The 18,124-nt window shown below is 31.0% G+C and overlaps 1 protein-coding gene across 1 annotated transcript in view; it reads right to left on the reverse strand.

Annotated features, from left to right (window-relative positions):
• Positions 1-18,124, reverse strand: part of LOC109534012 (venom dipeptidyl peptidase 4) — a gene marked incomplete in the record, with an annotated part of 84,816 nt that overhangs the window by 46,459 nt on the left and 20,233 nt on the right. Inside the window, 6 exon segments of the mRNA XM_048664515.1 lie at positions 1,791-1,960; positions 3,010-3,144; positions 7,735-7,855; positions 7,923-7,997; positions 8,077-8,171; positions 16,349-16,556. Coding sequence (XP_048520472.1) covers positions 1,791-1,960; positions 3,010-3,144; positions 7,735-7,855; positions 7,923-7,997; positions 8,077-8,171; positions 16,349-16,556 — 804 coding nt within the window.

An 18,124-nucleotide genomic window follows, 5' to 3' on the forward strand; every position in this document is an offset into this window, starting at 1 on the left:
TCGCAATTAGCAATAATTCTTATGTTAATTATGAAATATGAACATTCAAATTATGTACGAAGTCTATAATTACATATCTTTTATGTACCCTGAAAAGTTTTTTCCTAAGCTGATAACCTGTTCTTGGCACGTTTTTCGTGAATATCTCGAAACTTAAAAAAACAGATTTATCCTTTTTTGTCTGATCGCTCCTCAATTTAACTATAAAAGACGCCACCGCATAAACGACCATTCAATCATAAGATAGTCTTAAGACCTTCCCAATTCAAGTATAAATTATATTGCTTAATTCTATAATTAAGTCGGTTTCTTAAGTAGCTTACTTAAATGTAACACATAACTATACAGAGTGATTCAAAAGTATCCTGACCCTAACGTGGTAATTGCTGGTATGAAAAGATCAAACGTTTTAATTAACGAGGCATCGCTACGAAAATATAGATGCTGCTTTGCTTTCAGATGTCAATAGCTATCAAGTGGCCATATTTTTATTGAAAAAAACGTTTTTTTTGGGCCACAATAAGCACGGATACCGACAACAATGAATATTTTTGAAGAAAAAATGGCGCGCCACTGATTTATGAAAAATCTAATTTTATCCTTTCTTTACTTGATCAATTCCAGAAAAAACGCGTTTTCGAGTTTTCTTCGTACATCAGTTTCGAGTAAAAACTTAAATCGTATAACACGCACGTCTAACAATTCTCACATCAAGCGTAATTTTTTATTGAAACTTTCGAGTTATAGATGATTGATTTTGATTGGGTAGTAACAGTTGGATTTTAGCTAAATTATTAATGACTAATATTTTAATTGGAGCCGTAAACGACAGAAAAAAGTAACTAAAATGTTCAAGACGGTTTTAAAGGACTTACGTTAAACTTTTTATCCTTTCTTTAAACTTTTAGTTATCTTTTAAATCAGTTGAGAAAAATTCAACGTTTCAAAATTTAGTTTTTCAGTCGAGTTTTAAAAGCAATTATAGAAATATTTGCATTGTCAAGCTCTTCATTGACTCATTACATGTTTTTATCACATTAATGGATAATTTATCACAGTACCCAAACGTTTTTTTTTATAACCGCACATCATTCTTAATTGATTGCAAGAGTTAGACAAGAATAAGGACTCTCAGATGCTGATTGCAATTTTTTTTCTGTTGGAAATGTGTAAAGTTGCTTGAACCGTAGAGATGTAGCCATTCATTCACAATTACTTGATACAGAGTTTTTTCGTTCGTCATCAAGAAAAATCTTCAAGAAATTTTGAATTTACTTGTAAAAAATAAACTGGCTATTGCTATGTAGAATATTTGGCCTATTGCGAGTATCCTTGAAGGTAAACTCGAAGGACTTCCGACATTCTTCTACATTTGAAGTTTTGAAGAGCGCAATATTAAAGCCAACCACAAATACGGTAATGTTGGCATGTTTGTCAACAAATACTTACAACAAAATGTAATTTTTCATAAGAAATTAATAGGAATACATTTTATTGGATTTTATTTATTCATTTGGAGAATTGTGGCAATATTTTTTTGTATTGTTTAACTATAACATTTTTTTAAATATTTTAATTTATTTAATTTTAAAATATCACACAAAGAAAATTAAAAATAAATACGTAACTCACAGCCGCGATGTACATTTAAGGAATTTATGCAAGCAATAGAATTTACGCTTTAATTCATAAACAACTATCCTACAGATTATCCTTCAATACGATCTTAGGAATTCTGCGGATTTATATAAATATAATTATAAAATGCATACAAATATTCCTACACTTACTTTAGGATACTTCACAAAATTGGCTCGAGGATACTGGGAGTATAAAGTTCCAGGCTCTCCATATATTGGCACAACCATTGCTTCGACGTTGTTGTCATTGAATCGAGCATAAGCTATTTTTCTACCATCTCCAGAAAACCAAAGAGCTTTSTTTGAACTGAATATTTCCTCTAAAAAKAAATAAAACAYAGTTTAAAAKAAATAAAGTTTGAARATTATTTTAACATTTTGATGGCATTAATCTATCGCAAATCTGTTCGCAATMTTACAAATATAAAGTTGCAATCAATTCAATATTAAACCATAGGGAAGAACATTTCAAGAAACTTTGCTCTTTTAATTAGAGTTTTCATAGYTCCAAGGCCAGTTTTTTTTTGATGATTTTGATTTTGTTTTCATATTTGATACATCAATTATTTTAACATTTCATCAAGAATTCCGTCAGGTTCGGKYGMTCKKATTATTATTTAATGAAGAGCAGCGCAGCTTTTTCTATAGGATTTTCATATTCTAATAATTATATTKCTCATTAAAGGGAATAAAAGAAAATATTGTTCTAMAAAAATATTTAACAAAAACCTGGTAAAAAAAGTTACTGGTACACTTAGTGCTTATGTTSAACTTTCTTGATATCACCAATTTGAAGCAAACACATTTGTGGTGATTAATTCTTTTACTTTTGCATTATATTTTAGAAGATCAACGAGAAATATTCACCTATTTGATATTTTTACGGTAGTTAAAGTATGCCCGCTTCTATAGTTGTATTAGTTATTTATTTCTTTCGCCATTACTCTTGTGTGTTTTCTATCTTGGTTTGTGTATAACATAATATCGCTTCTCTTTTAATAAAGGTTTTCATTTATTTAATTTCTTCTCTCACTTCTATTTAATTAATTATAGAAATCAGTAGAAAACTAGAAGAGTTTCTTAGTGCTTTTTTTTAAATATTCACTGTGTTTTCCATAAATAATTAAATATAGTAAAATCTGGTTTTAGAGTGAATTTTAATTCTTTAGAGCCTCTCACTCCAGATCATAATAATATTACAGCTTTTTAAGGTAGTTAATACATGTATTGCTTTCGCAAACATTCGACTTAATTTTGCAACCTTTTCTAATTGGTATTCACTGTTTAAAATTGCACGATTTACCCTTAGTTTACTTTCACCGAACGATCCAAGGCACCTATCTAATGGTACAATACACATAATACCTACCTTCATAAACCCAATCCGGTATTCCATTAAAAATAAATTCGGTTGAACTGGTATTTGTAAGAGCTGTAGTTACTGTAGATTCTGGTGATTCTTTATGGTAAATGTTGTTCCTGTAAACATAAGCAAAAGCACTACCTAGAAAAAAAAATTATCAGATCATCATCAATCCTTACACAATTGCGGCAAAGCATGTAATGCAAAACACAATACAATAGGTGGGTATTTTTATTGATAATTGCTTATTGTATACGGCCTAATCGAGGTTAAAGAGAATCGCTTAAACATATATTTGCGGGGATCTGAGACAAAGCATCAATAATATTAATCCTACAATGTGAGCTTAAAAATAAAGTTATAAAATGAATGCTCAACTATATTTTTTTTTAATTAAAAACTCAAGCAGACTTAAAAATAAACTTTTTCTTAAATAAAGTAAGCTTGGAGCACCACAGGCAGTAGATAAAAGTGAAAAAATTGCATTTAAACGTTAATTAGTGAGAATAAGAAATGTAAGCTTTATTCGAAAGTTAAATGTAATATTTAGTTCACAAAATATATGTACTAATTTGTTCTTTTTTTTGGCATTTTTCGAAAACGCCCTCGAAAGTTGAAGATTGAACAAATTGGCAATTTCCATATTTAAAAGCAGATTAAAAGTATTGCATTGTTAGATGCCGTAATAATTTCAATCAAATAATACAATCCGTTTTCTTCTATTGTCTTCTCGCAAAACGAGTTATGACTTTCTCCACCTCAACCGATTTGGCTTTGTAAACGTGGTGAAGTACCAGTTCAGTTAAGCGCTCTTATGCCATTGAAGCTCTAAAAAATTCGCCAAGAAGCTGATCCAAGAACTCATGGTAAAATAAAGCGACTAATTCCACCGCTCTTAATGAGGCATACAGATTGAATGTGGATCACTTTTGCACGACACATCCAGCTGTATCATAAAAATTGATTTTATGACTAAGTTTCATAAAAGTTGAACATAAGGCTAAATTGAGAGCTCGTGTGAAAAACAAGTTTCCTATTCCGTCGCAGCATTAAATGTGAATCTAACTATGGCTATATAACATATCCAGCTGAAAAGACTCAAAGTTTCATAAAAATCGAACAGGAGTCCAAGAGCATTTAATATAGTGTGAAAAAGCCTATTTCGCCCCATGATTGGAGATATTCATATTTGGATGGAAAACCTGTTTTGTTCACGGCGATCATCCAAATTAGTTCATCAAACAAAAACAAAACAATTATATCATCTCGTTAATTCTGTAGTTAGCTGCCTTCGGAAAGTGGTAAACACCTCAATATCGCTTGAGTTTTTTTGGAAAAGGTGACTAAATATTGGTACGGTATCAGTTGTTACGGAAAATGAACAAAATACGTCGTCAGTGTTTTGTTCATAGACGGCATATACCGAACGGTTTGATGCCAATAAGGAAAGTGCGCTAGATTGTCGGTTATCTGCTAACCGAAATAATAACTTTTTGAATTACAAGGGTAGAGAATGGAGGATGGGGCGCCAGCTTGAACAAGGCTGGTAAGAATGAATTATAATCTACAAATCCTTTAGTTTAAACTGACTAGTTTTTCGAGAAGCAACTGAATTTTATGGCAATTTTTATTTCGCTTTAATGCCTCTGTAGATTTCAAATTATTATTAAACTTTTGACTAAGTTTATGTAATACTAAATAATGTTTTTTTTCTTTCCAGGTGGCTCGATGCAGCTTTCGGTAAGTTTGGCATTATTACCCCCTGATTGCCATTTAGTTGTASAACTTTTAGTACCATATTATTGACGTATTTTATCATATTGCCSCATGCCTTATTTATTCRACAAGGAAGGTGGGACGTTCTRGATTCCAGATTGRATTTTGAAMTTTTTGGTTTTTTTTTTCTGTAAAATTTRTTTAAATTCAGTTGTTATACTGTAACGAATGAGGTTCTCTGYAGAAGAATCTTTGGATATGTGAAGACTATTAACTTTCTATCGTGAACTATACTTTTTATTCTCTTCGCAATTTTCAAAAATTGACTTGATTGACAGATTTTCTAAAGTGGCCGTCTATTATCTAAACCTTTTAATTTAAAACACTCTAAATGTAAAATTAAAGTCGTTCTKCTGTGAAATACACTTTATATTGTCRTCTTAAGTAATTATTTATATAAATTATAGTTAGTGTTTTCTTSGTAGTTATCATGTTTTGGCCGTTCTCGATTGAGATACTAAAGAGTTACGATAATAATAGTTAGTGGAGGTTTTTTTGCGAAAATGCTTTCTACTGCTAAGATAGCGTTCTAAGCGGCTGCAAGTGATCCTGGACTACTTATTTAGATATAAATACACTCTAAATAAATTATTGTTGAATTTTAGCGGCCAGGATCCGTCCGATATTTCTCAGATTTTTTGCCATCCAACGCCCTTCAGGCTGCAAGTGATCGAGATCAAGGTTTTAAGCGGACTAACAGCCACTAAATGARTTCTTGAGAAAAAACCGMGGTTTTAGAKAATTTTCGGCGGTCTGAATCCGGACAGAATTTCATTTTTATGTAATATTAATTTCTCAAACKCTGAGTTTGAACTCGTTTACTCYCTTGCGGTTCCCGCTATCCAATTRGAGGCTGGAATAATTTTTAGAGCTACTTTTTTGGGATTTTTGGAGGTYTTAGGACTTAGTRAAATTAGTGAAATATTAAAAAAAAAACCTTTAACGAAGTCAAACRGTTGCCAACATTCGGGGTTCGTTATCTCCCAAACGSTTGCCAATGCCGATTTTGTTYRAGACAGCTAAACTCGAGCGAATGCCAGTGGCAACCCAGAGCATTTTTTCTTTTTGAAATATTTTTWACAGTGGCGAACTTATGAGCAAATAAGTATGCAAACAATGTGSGTGGTAGTTTAAATATATCTAACTTCAAATTGCATTTTCTCCGAAACTATGCACRAAAACCATGCTACTAAAAAGCGGCATTTTAATCTAAATTCGACCCTCAAGTGAAAATGTTGTACATTTGCGAATTTTAAACAATTCGACGCGTTCCGAAATCTTTTTCGGTAAAATTTTGTATTTAGTTACTCCTAAAATACTTGGTGCCCAGTCAAACTTGTAGCAAAAGAGCGTGTTTCCAGGAACAATCAGAGCTTTAAGTCTTTCAAAATTTAAACTCTCTTTGCGCTGAAACTTTCACCAAAATGAACGTTGGCCCTGAAACTACTTTTGAATACCAATTTATGGGATTTTTAAGACTTTTGGATTAATGAAGTATGTGCAAGTTTGAGAGTTTTTCGCTTCCCAATATTCATAGCCTATTTTCTTCCAAACTGTTGCAAATACAAATGTTCTTATAGACAGTGAATGGGCCGAGAAATACACTTTGCAAACGATCTCAGTTCGTATTTTGAAAATATAGATATAATATAGTAGATAAGTTCTATATCTTTGAGGCGGATTCATTTTTTTATAAACTTCGTGTTGGGTATTTCGCCTCAAAAATGTTTGCCTTTAAAAAAGACAGTGTGGAAGTTTTGTATTAAAACAAAAAGCGAGGAAATTCTGTCTTTTTATAGACAAAAATGTTTGAGGCAAAATATCCAACAAGAAGTTTGTAAGAAAATTTCTACATACAAAAAGCTGTTTTTCCAAACAAATTGCGACCTTGAATCCACAAAGAAAATATTGATAGCATTTGCCTTGAAAAATCGTCTTTTCGACCTTCAAACGCTTATGACTTTTAAGTGTCTCAACCGATTTCAACTTTGCAAAATACTATTTTTAGACAAAATCACTTGCTATTGAACGAATTTTTAATGATCCAAATAGGGCCCGTATTAAGAGAGTTACACCAAAAATGTTCACAACCAAAAACATAAATTCGGCATTAAATATCAATATAAATTTCTGTTGCTTCTGAAAAAAGCAGTCGAAAAAGAACTGTGTCGACCTTTTCCCTATTTTTTCGTAGAACACTCATTGCATCATTAATTGCGTCTGTCGCCCTTTTTAAATCAATTGACCTGGTTTTCATTACATTAATTTAAATTAAAATTAAATATTGAATTTTTTAATTTTTTGATTAAAATTTAAACAAACATTCCATCGTACGTTTCCTCATTTTTCTAAAATTGTTTTTAAAAAAAGAGGGATTGCCAAAAGCGCTGGCCACCGAGATAAACGGATCTAGATTTCCTATATTTCTGTTTTTGGTGAATCGATGGTTTATGTTACGAAAGTGGACACGAGATTGGCATTCTTAATGCTGTTAAGTTAATTAGAGCATGATCAGTTTATAAATGCCTAAATAAGTCTTTAGAATTGTACTATATATTTTTCTGGTTTTGCATTATTTATATAACTTGATTTGCTTATTTTCACTTCTCACACATATTATTACAGTATTTTTATTTCCTCCTAATCACCCTGTATTTGTAAACCCATTGCTGTTTCAAACGTATCTGCATAATACCGTTTTTTCAATGTTCATTCGAAGAATTCGATATTACAATTTACTGTGATATTTATGAATCACCCTTGACAAAGGGAGGCCGAAGAGGATTTTAATTCATAGCATGTTTAAAAATGTCACCAGATCAATAAAAACGTTTAAAAAGTGTAACTAATCAACGATGTTTCTCCCAAACCAAATTATTCAGTGTTATTTTGTATTACATGCTGGACCACAAACGTGCCAGAGGAGGAATAATAATTAAAGTTGAAACTTCATACCTACTGGAGACCATTGAACCAAAAAGAAATCAATGCCTGAGTCTTCAGTCTCCAAAGCAATCCTCGTATTGGTAGATAAATTGACTATAATATATTTAGCTCTGTAGCTATGTCTGTAAAGCTGCAAATAAAATACAATAAAAATTAATATTAACCCGAAGAAAAACAGAAATAACTTGCATTATTACCTTTTGATAATCGTATGCTACGAGCAAATACTCTCCATTGGCTGACATACTAAAATCGAAAGCAGTCAAGATAATCTGAAAAAAAGTATTTCAATTATTCCTTGCAATGATTTGCTGATTGGTATTCAAACCAGTCCACCAACAGGCTACTTACACTGTCATTAAAAGTTAAAAGGGTACTGGTTCCGCTTGTTTCTAGGTTGTATAAAAGTAAATTACCATCGGAATCTGTGTAGAGGAATTTATTTCCTGAAACAAAAGGTTTTGTTAAATTTTTATTATCGGTTTTGACTATGGAGGTGTACTAAATCAGTACACATCATTATGAGGACATTTTAGAACATATTGAGTCAAAACTTTGTACACGTTTTAACTTCAAATCATAATAGGACCCACCTCTCCGCACAAACCACATCAAAACAATCAATGCTAAGATGTACAGAGTAAAGTTCAATCATAAGTAAGTTCATTCTTTCCAGTAATCACAAATTTATGTCTTGATTAGAAAACTGTTTTCTCAAACAATAATCGAATTGATCTACTTTGCTATTCTATTACAATTAACATTTTGGATTCACCCAGAACTAGAGTCGTAGTCGAAGAAAATAGCTCCTGAAGATGTAATTTCAACTACGTGCTTAAGCAATATTTTATTCCAATTGAATAGTAATGTGATGTGGCATACTATTAATCTAGTCTCCCACATTTGAGTTTTATGCCAAATAGAACAATGCAAAACGTGCTTAAACGTACAAATATTTCCTATTTGAAAAAATCACGTTTCTATAAATGTTTGATGAGTAAGCAGAGTGGCATTGAAGCATCCAAGTAGACATTTTTCCGCAAACATGACAATCTCCTTAAAGTTACATTTGTAATTAATTTTTACATAGTACTCTTCAAAACCAAAAATGTATAACACTGTCGATAGGGCTGACTAAGAATTAAATTAAAAATGTAGGTATTTGTGCATTTTTGTTATGTATTCCTATTCTGGAAATTTAAAAGATAATTTAGATGATTTGTTTTGAAATAAAATGTTCTTTATTTTATAAAAATTAAAAACGAAAATCTCAACTTTTTAGTACGTGTAGTACTTCCATTTTGGCAACGACTCAAAATATCTGATTTCATGTCTTTGTAACTTGAGAAATAATAAATAATTTTCGAGCTATAGAAGTAAAAATCATCAATCGTAAGCACTAAAATAAGTTTTATCTCGGAAACGGTCTAAAATAATTAAAGAGTGATAAGAGACTTCCATAAGTACTCTAAAGTTGAATATATTATAAAAAAATGATAATTTATTTCGCAAAGATATACATACGTTCCTGAATATGTAATGTCAACTTTTGAGCTTACCTATTAAACATTATGTTAAAGCAAAATCGTTTTTCGCAGTATTTTGTTTGTCATTGTACGTTCAACGAGGAAAACATTTCAAAAAACAATCGCCCAACAAATACAATTCTGCCTGTTAACGCAGCTACTTAAAATGCACCCAGCTGCCTGAGAAACCCCTTAAAAGAATCGACTCAAATTTTGAACAGCACCATATAGTAGATTAGTAGTACTAGAAGTATTTGTTACATTCATTTTAAATGCACTGCATTATGTACATTTGTACTTCGAAACTAGCTTCTGTTTTTGCGCTATGTTACAAATAATCCTGCACTTCCTGCTGAAAGCGATTGGTTTAATGATTAAGCCATTTTGGCAGCAGGAGCCATAACTCATAATCACACGGTCATTTATAAATAGACTTCGAAGAATACCTGTATTTGTTATAACGATTTGATCTAAGCGAATAAAATTACAGTCGGTATTCTGAATATTTTAAGTATGCATTTCTATCTGCTCAATAGCACGCGAGCTGTCTAGCGATATGTTAGCTTCTTTACAAATGTGTTCCAATCTATCACGCTACAATGTGAAAATAGCTGATGTATTATGGATAGATAGCATCAATACGGCGCCTTTGTACGAAAATTCTTATTATTGATTGATAGAAGTAAAGAAAAAATGAAATATTTTTATAAATTTGGTTTATTTGATTTGATGAAGTTCCATATTTGTATATTGCGACAAATTCTTAGGCGTGGTACTGTACATTAAATCCAAATTTGAAATTTGTTGAACTTTTTAAGTTAAGATTAATTTGTAAAATGTCAACATTTGCTCATACGCTTTATTGCCTGGAACGAGATTAATAAAAACAGTCTGCTTGCCATATAATAATAATTTTTTTTATTAATCAATGTGTTTATCTAAAAAACGACGAATGATCTCTAGTGAAAGAAAAGTTGCAAAACACTACTGAGTATATTTTCTTTATCCCATTACGCACTTCGAAAGCTTTATTAAATTTAGCTGAAGTTCCTTCTACATAGTGATAAACGAAAATAATTTTGGTTTAAATTATAAATCAAATCGATTCAAGATATTTTATAGATTTGTTTAAAAACGAAACGCAATTGGTTTAAGTTTCAATTTTTTTCAACAATCCTTCTACGTACGAACTTATTAGCATAACAATAACGTCGATTTGTAAAACTTTATTACTTACATTGAATGGCGTATTTGACTGGTAAAATTTCGGTTTAATAAACACGAGCGAAATATAATTATGGAATCCTGTTAAACTATTTTTTATTATTGTTTAAACTTGTTTAAAATTGTTAAAATTTTTATTACTTAAAATCAAGCCCTGATTAAGTGGCGATTGATTTCGCTGTCTCAGACGTCAGCTAACTGCATTCTTGAGTACTAATCTAGTATCGATTGTTTATAGGGATGCCGAATTTTTATGCGACTTTCTAGTTTACCGTGCGGCATGTTCATCATAAAAACAATAATAGTATACTGTGTGTAAGAGATTTGGATTTTGTGTTATGGTGATCAGCTCAAAATTACTATCTTTGTACTATGAAAGTCGTCTTTAAAATTACGAGATTTTTTCATTAAGCATACCAAGAAAAGTGTGGACTAAAAAGAGAAGGAATTATATTACCAGATAATATCATGGAAAATTGATATTGCACGAGTAGAAGAAATATGAATTCATGTGAATTTAGGAGGCAAAAAAATCCTTAATACTATTTTTCCTGTGTGAGTTTTATAACGCATTATTAAGCAATATTTTATAACAATTTATTTTATTGAAACAACAAACCACTGAATTCTTCTCAACTGATTAGTGTGGCTAGTTTTTAGTTTCGTCAGATAAATAATCTCTTGTTTTCTATTCACGATTTAGTTTCGTCGGTTACTTTGGTGGATTTACGAATAAATCGACTGCTATTTACGTAATCTAATGTGAAAGACGTGATTTGCAGGTGAGAATCAAATAAATTGTTTTCAAATTGGCGAATATTTCGATTTTCAGTGCATAATTTTTACTGCTTAACGTCAATTTCGTCAAATTTTAAACACAACACAAAATTCAAACAATGTGCTCCCTAGTCGCTAGATTAACTCATAAACCCAAAAAGTTCTGCATCATGCAAAGTGATTCCTCTAACTAAACTGTTATACACATTTTTTGTTCGGTTGAGTCCGTTTTCTAGTCTAGACTTTTCTATGCGGGAAAAATACTCTTATCTACATATGTAGAACCCAAAATGCACTTTTTTCATTAAGTATGGCTTATAAAATAGCTGTATGTAATAATTTAATTTAAAACTTGGACAGCAACATTAATTATTATTTTTTACTTAGTGGTATTAAGTACTAATCTAGTACCGGTCCTAAGCGAAGTATTTGCGCAAGTTGAATATACATATATTCTTATAAATACATTAAATATATTATACCATTTATATGTTAAATATTTGCTAAATAATTAAAATTTAAAAAAATGTTGGCAAAAAAATATGAAATGAATATGATATAAATCCAAGAAATTTAGATCATATTTTGTTCTAAAAAAATGTAGGCAGTTTTCTTCTATCGTAGTATCAAATTTTGACAAGCTCAAAATGTATCGTTTGGGTTAGTTTGAAGTTGGTCGATTTTTCAAATATTTGGAGAAATTTGCTGTCGATACTCCAATGAAAATTTTCCATTGTTTTGTGACCCATGTTTGTAACTTTTTTTCACACTTTTGTTTGTAGGTTTCGCTGTTAAAGTTTGAATATTAAATGAGATTACTTCAAAAAGAAGAAAGACTTGTTCTTCACGCTAGAAGATGAAGATCTAGATGTATATAGATGTTGTTGAAACAACCAACATTTTCAAATAACTTTTGTGAAAAAAAGATGGAATGGAAAGTTGCATCCATTTTTCCCATAGTAAATCTACTGTTACGTTTTGAAGAATTGAAGTTTTCCGTGTGTTTGCTTGCTACTTAAATGTAAATGAAACTGTAAATTGGAGGAAATTGCAAGAATTTAGGTCTGGCGTTCTTGGTGGCCAAGCAACTGGCACATTTGGATAAATCGACTTATTGAGAACTCCATTGTTCAAAAACTTCACCTTCTGTATTCTAAAATAAGAATTCCAAATCTTTTTGGAAAAATGTAGATTTCGTCCGTCAAACGGTTTGGTAAAATATGCGGCCCCACAAGTAATCCGTTCTTATCAAATTCTGCCACATATTTATAGAAAAGATTGGTTCTCCGAACTGCATGGGAATTACCAACACACCAAACTTGCCTATGTCTGAAATTGTTACATTTCGAGTAAAAGTTACTTCAACCGTAGTTGAAAATGGTTCATCTTGTTAGTGTTGTAAAAACCAGCCTGGGAAGTTTTCAGGTTGTAGTGTTGGGACACGTTGAACGAACAATACAATATAGAAATAATACAACTGATTTATTTCCAATGTTGTCGATACTATTTTTGACCAACTTCGAGTTTATTTGCAATCCTTCGAGTACTTGCTGAATTTCCAACATTTAACTTTTGCCTTGCATTTTAGAGCCTTTTCGATGTTTTCGCAGCATTTCTTTAGCACCCTGAGCAGCATTTGCTATAAAAGTTCAAGTTGTTGGATGTGCTTGCATGGGAAAACGTTTTGCGTAAATCCAAAATGCCGCAATTCGATAAAACTCTCCGTAAAAGAGCATATCGGTCCGCTTGTTCTACTTCTAAATGTTCAATTTTTTGAAGGTAAACTTATTCACTGAACTGCAAGATTCAAACGCTAGCAATTCAATAAAACTGTGACAATCACAACACACAAGAAATAAAAACGTGCAAAAGATAAGATATTCATGTGGCAGCCTGTATGTAAAAATGCCTCTGTAGAATATTGCTTGATTAGGAAAATATAGGGCGATAAAGTTCCTTCTAATTCGCAATTTCAAATGTATAACATACTTTCTACATTTTAAATTGAAAGATCGCGAAAAAGTACAAAAGTGAGTTTTTAAGGGTGGGAAATTCGAATCTAACCCTGTTGGTTATCGTTTATCCAAACTTTTTCATGGAAAACTATGTCGGAAATATAAGTAGCCCATTTACTAGACTGATTGAAAGGTAAAAAGTTCTACGTGTTTGTGGTCGGTAAAACAACCTGTTTTCGAAATATTTCGAAATTTACTTAAGGACAAATTAAGAAACTGCACAAATATCCGCGTGCGTTTTGTCCTCATAAAACAAATATTTTAAGTGCGAAGGTAAAAATTTAAGGGATTGATATCAGGGCTACGAGCTGGCCAAGAAAAGTCACTGCAAAACATCCACCTATCTGGAAATCGTTCATTCATTACATTAGCAACTATTCGAAAATAGGCTGATTTCTCAATGACAAACATGTTTTTTTTTGCGTTATTCAAAATATCTGCAAATCTTTCCATTAGAAGTTTTCGTAAAGAATAACCAAACAGCAAAGCGTACACAACGTTTCTTAGGAAATACCTTCAAACTAAGTTTACATTCGAATTTCCCATGTCTAAAAACTTATTATCCCAACTTTTTGGTGAAATTTCAATTAAAATTGTAGAATTTTTAAATTAATTTGAAATTGAAATTGACCTTTAACTCACTGCATTTCCGTAATAAAGCAATATTTTATTAAGAGCCTATTTGTCTAAATCGAATAATTTTGACATCTAGAATCGATTATTTCACTATGTCGTAGGCATTCATTACGGATCACCCTGTCTATATTGCAAAAGCAAAGCTCTTTTTAATTTTTTTTCTATGTTCTACTGAACTGAATCTAACATGGGCTTTCGTTACTTCCGCTTTGAAACGCCCTGTATAATACTGCATAACATAACTGAAATAAAATTAAAATATCTTACTAAATATATCCTTTAATCAGTAAACTGCAGGTATATAACTGCATAATGTGCTGCTGCTGCATAACATAACTCACTCAACGAAAATCCAATCATATTGAAATATTGTTTTTAGCATTACAATGCAGATTGCAGTATTCATAAAAAAAACAACCAGATAAGCTTAAAATACGATACACGTAAGAGTAATATTTTATGTTCGTTATTTTTGCGTTAAGCAGGTGGGATTCTTCCTCTAAATATTTATGTTCCAGTTTATTTCAGAAGTAAAATATGTCGAAAACAAACCCTTCTAATCGGCATATCTATCAAGTAAATTAATGTTAGCGAAACGCTAATAAGTGGAATAATTTAGAATTAATTACCAACAAATTGGACGTTGGTGCTTAGAATATGTATGAACATATCCTGGTCTAAATGGTTTATGTAAATTTTTAACAGCCGTATGGAAATTAGATTGCMATTTCTTTGGAAGTGGGTGAAATATCATTGAGTTATGATAGTAATTTAGGAATAAAAATAGAGGTAAAACTTAATAGGTTAAATTTAGCCATGGAWTCATACCTCATTTCTTCGTGATTATCTAACATCTAAATGGACTATTTAAGAACCAAAAAMTAATYTKAATACTKACCTACAATTTATTGTTTCCGATTATTATTCCGTAGTACATAACTCACTGTTCAACAAGCTTTTTAGCGACTTCARGTATTCAAACAGTTTTAATTTTTKATTATATTTATAAGTTTACAWWYGCAWYTSAACTAAGGACTAWGMWAYGTTTAAGTTWTSTWAGSMAAGCATTTTTAYTMCAAATMYAGACTATATTATAYACAAAKATAGACTCAGTTGAAAATGTGCCAGAAACTCSAAATGAACCTAATATAACTGTTACCTWTCASTATCTACTGAAATGACTAAAATGTTCAGCTGACTTAGTATATATAAATGAAGACTGAAGTATTTAGGGTTTCGAAAAAATAAACTTTATTAATATTCGGCAGTGTTATAAATTTTAAGCATTTGACTGGTAACGCTATGACTACAGAATAATCTCTAAGAAATGTATTAGTGTGTTTATTATTTGTGTTAATCAAATTATTARGGTGGAAAGTTTTTGTTYTCGARCACAACCTTKTCAWAGCGAACAACCAAAAATAAAGTTTTTAACCRTATTTTATGSTGCAAGTTCAAATGTATGAATATTTTTGTTATAGTCTTCCTTCTTYTTAAAACATTCGTTTTTTTTTAAACAAGCAACGACCMGTTGAATACTTCGCAAACTCGTTGGAAATGCAATTTTAAATTACATATCGTGTAGGTACTTAATAAATAACAATATTTTTTTTTTGATCGATTTTATAAAATTGTCGAAGCAGTTTCCGTTCGCGAGTTRATTGCGCTTRCTCAASAATTGAGAAAATTATGATTTTTCTACAAAATCRTACCTGTTCTAAAGGCGAATTCATAATTAAATTGAYATTTTAACGAACGATTGGTGACTCGCGTGGTTTTTAACCTTTTACTTCGGATTAATCAGTGTAAAGGCGATACGAAAAATTACTTCAAACATTTATTAAATGCGAATCATAAAAAAACATTTTTTTTAAGTTGACTTGTAGATTTGGCGGTTACAATTGTATTTTCAAATCGTTTACGATGGAAGAAATTCTATGAACAGTTATCTCATCAGAAATCTGGCAAGATAATCTCTATGAAGACTTCAACTAAAATACTTTTCTCAAGGTCCCGAAGACAATTTTTACTAATAAGTGCATCGGCACTATAAGAAATATAGGCCCTCATAAAAAAGATATATTGCTACAGAACCTGTGAAGCTAAAAAAGGATTATATTTTTTTGCCTCAAAGGAACCTGGCGATACAAAATTTTGCAACCACTCCAATTATTCCTGCTGAGAGAATCTGAAATCGAAATCAAAATCAAACAGATTGCGGCAATGGTTTTCCAAAACCTAATCCTAAAATCCTTCCTCACAAACTAGAAAGGAGTGAAAGTTCTAATGAACTAACTCGAGGAAAAATCATTCACCGTCAAGTTATCTTGAAGGCTACTGTTTAGGCAGCCTCTTCAGATCTTCAACTTTACTGTCATATATTTTTACTTCAAAATACAATAACATCTAAAAGAAAACCCAATCAAGATAGATGTTTGCACTCACCTGACACCCAAGTTCCATTAAAACTTTTCGGATTATATTTGTAATTTAAAAAGTCTTCTAAGTTCAGTGTAATCGCCTCCTCTTCTACTTTCTTCGCTTTGACTAGAATAACAATTGCAGTAATCACCAGAGCAATTGCTACAGCACCAGTTATTGAGCCTATAATCCACATTCGCTTTTTCCGCTTAGTGTTAGACAATATCAAGTCCTGAAACCAGAAGAAAACACTTAATTAATAATTGTTAATAATAATATTTATTCTCGAGTAGAACCCAAGTAGGTGTTTTTAAGGGTGGTTTTTTAATCTCCCTGCATTACTTTGGTTAAAGTAATGAAATAGAAACAATTATCAGATTCATTTTGAACTTAAAATTAAAGAAACATTTGTAAAAGGAAACTCACATGTCATAAGAAAGTCTGGACGTATGTTCAGAAAACAGGTGAATATTTTTGAAACAATTCTTATAGTAATTGAGCAAGATAAAATACTTTTTGTTTCTCATACTACTCAGCTTATTAGAGAATTTAAAATTACAGAGATTGAAATAATATTAGTTTCAATAAGTAGATACACAAAAACACAGAAATGTTGTGAAACAAGTTAATTTGATCAATCCAAAATTGATGGTTTTTGACTTTCGTTCCAAAATATCGGTAATTAAAGTTAAAATAAAAAAATTAAATTCGATAAAAATTCGGAATCTGAACGAAATTTCGTAGAGCGCGGCCTCTTTAGAGCAAGAAATTAGAATTAATTTTTATTGCACAGTTTCTGCGACATTTGATGATAGCGAAATACGTTTTCAATTGTACAGTGTATGTATAGAAGTTTTGCACATACATATGTGCTCTCAATACTCAATGGAACTCAATGTCTAAAAAGTTGAGATTAGGAGTTGCTCTAATAGATCTGGAGACATATAAACTTCATAAAACATTTTAGAAAATATTTAAAAACACTGTGTATTTTATTTAAACTTTTTAAGAACTTTTCAAGTCAGTAATATTGCAATCAAAAATACAAAAAAATTACGAGCGTAAAAAGTTTGATTTCAATGAATGAACTTTCATTTGAAGCACAACATCGGTTTTCAGATCGCATTCAAATTTCGGCACAAAGCAAGTAGCCTCAGTGCAACTTATTATATGATATGTTCCTTGCCTTGATACACATTAAGTTAGCGTGTTGGCAATATATTCTTACGTATTTTTTAATGTTTTATACCAATCTACTTTTTATTTTCAACAAAAAATAATCTCATAAAATATTGGTTTTCAAACACCCTGTATACATATCAATTAAACATGCGATTAATATTAAATGAAGTACAGATAAGTTTACCAGTTAAATAATTACTGCTTGAAAAATATCTCAAATAATTTAATTATGAAGTTCAAGATCAAATGCCTCAATCTACTGCACTTCTACTAATTGCTATATGATTATTGGTGGAGACTATAAGTTTTAATTTAATAATAACAATAATTGCTCTACCATGAAATCCATTATGGAAATCTACGTTGCACATTAGGTCATACACGTAATACTTAAGCAAATTTGTCAGACGTTACTCTACAATTAGATATTGATGTGCGTGTTTAGTCCAACTTTGCATGTTTTACTTGCAACGCCGTTGGAAGTTTCAACACCTTCACGGCTCCATTCAGATAAATATTTTTCAACAATTATACTATGCAAATTCTTAGTCCACTTTGAATATTTCTAGTATCGAGTGCTGCCAACAATTGAGTAGATCAAGCTTTACAGAAAACACA

The sequence above is a fragment of the Dendroctonus ponderosae genome, unplaced genomic scaffold (assembly GCF_020466585.1).
Source record: "Dendroctonus ponderosae isolate FM_Combo_2020 unplaced genomic scaffold, Dpon_F_20191213v2 Dpon_F_20191213_3, whole genome shotgun sequence".
NCBI lineage: Eukaryota > Metazoa > Arthropoda > Insecta > Coleoptera > Curculionidae > Dendroctonus > Dendroctonus ponderosae.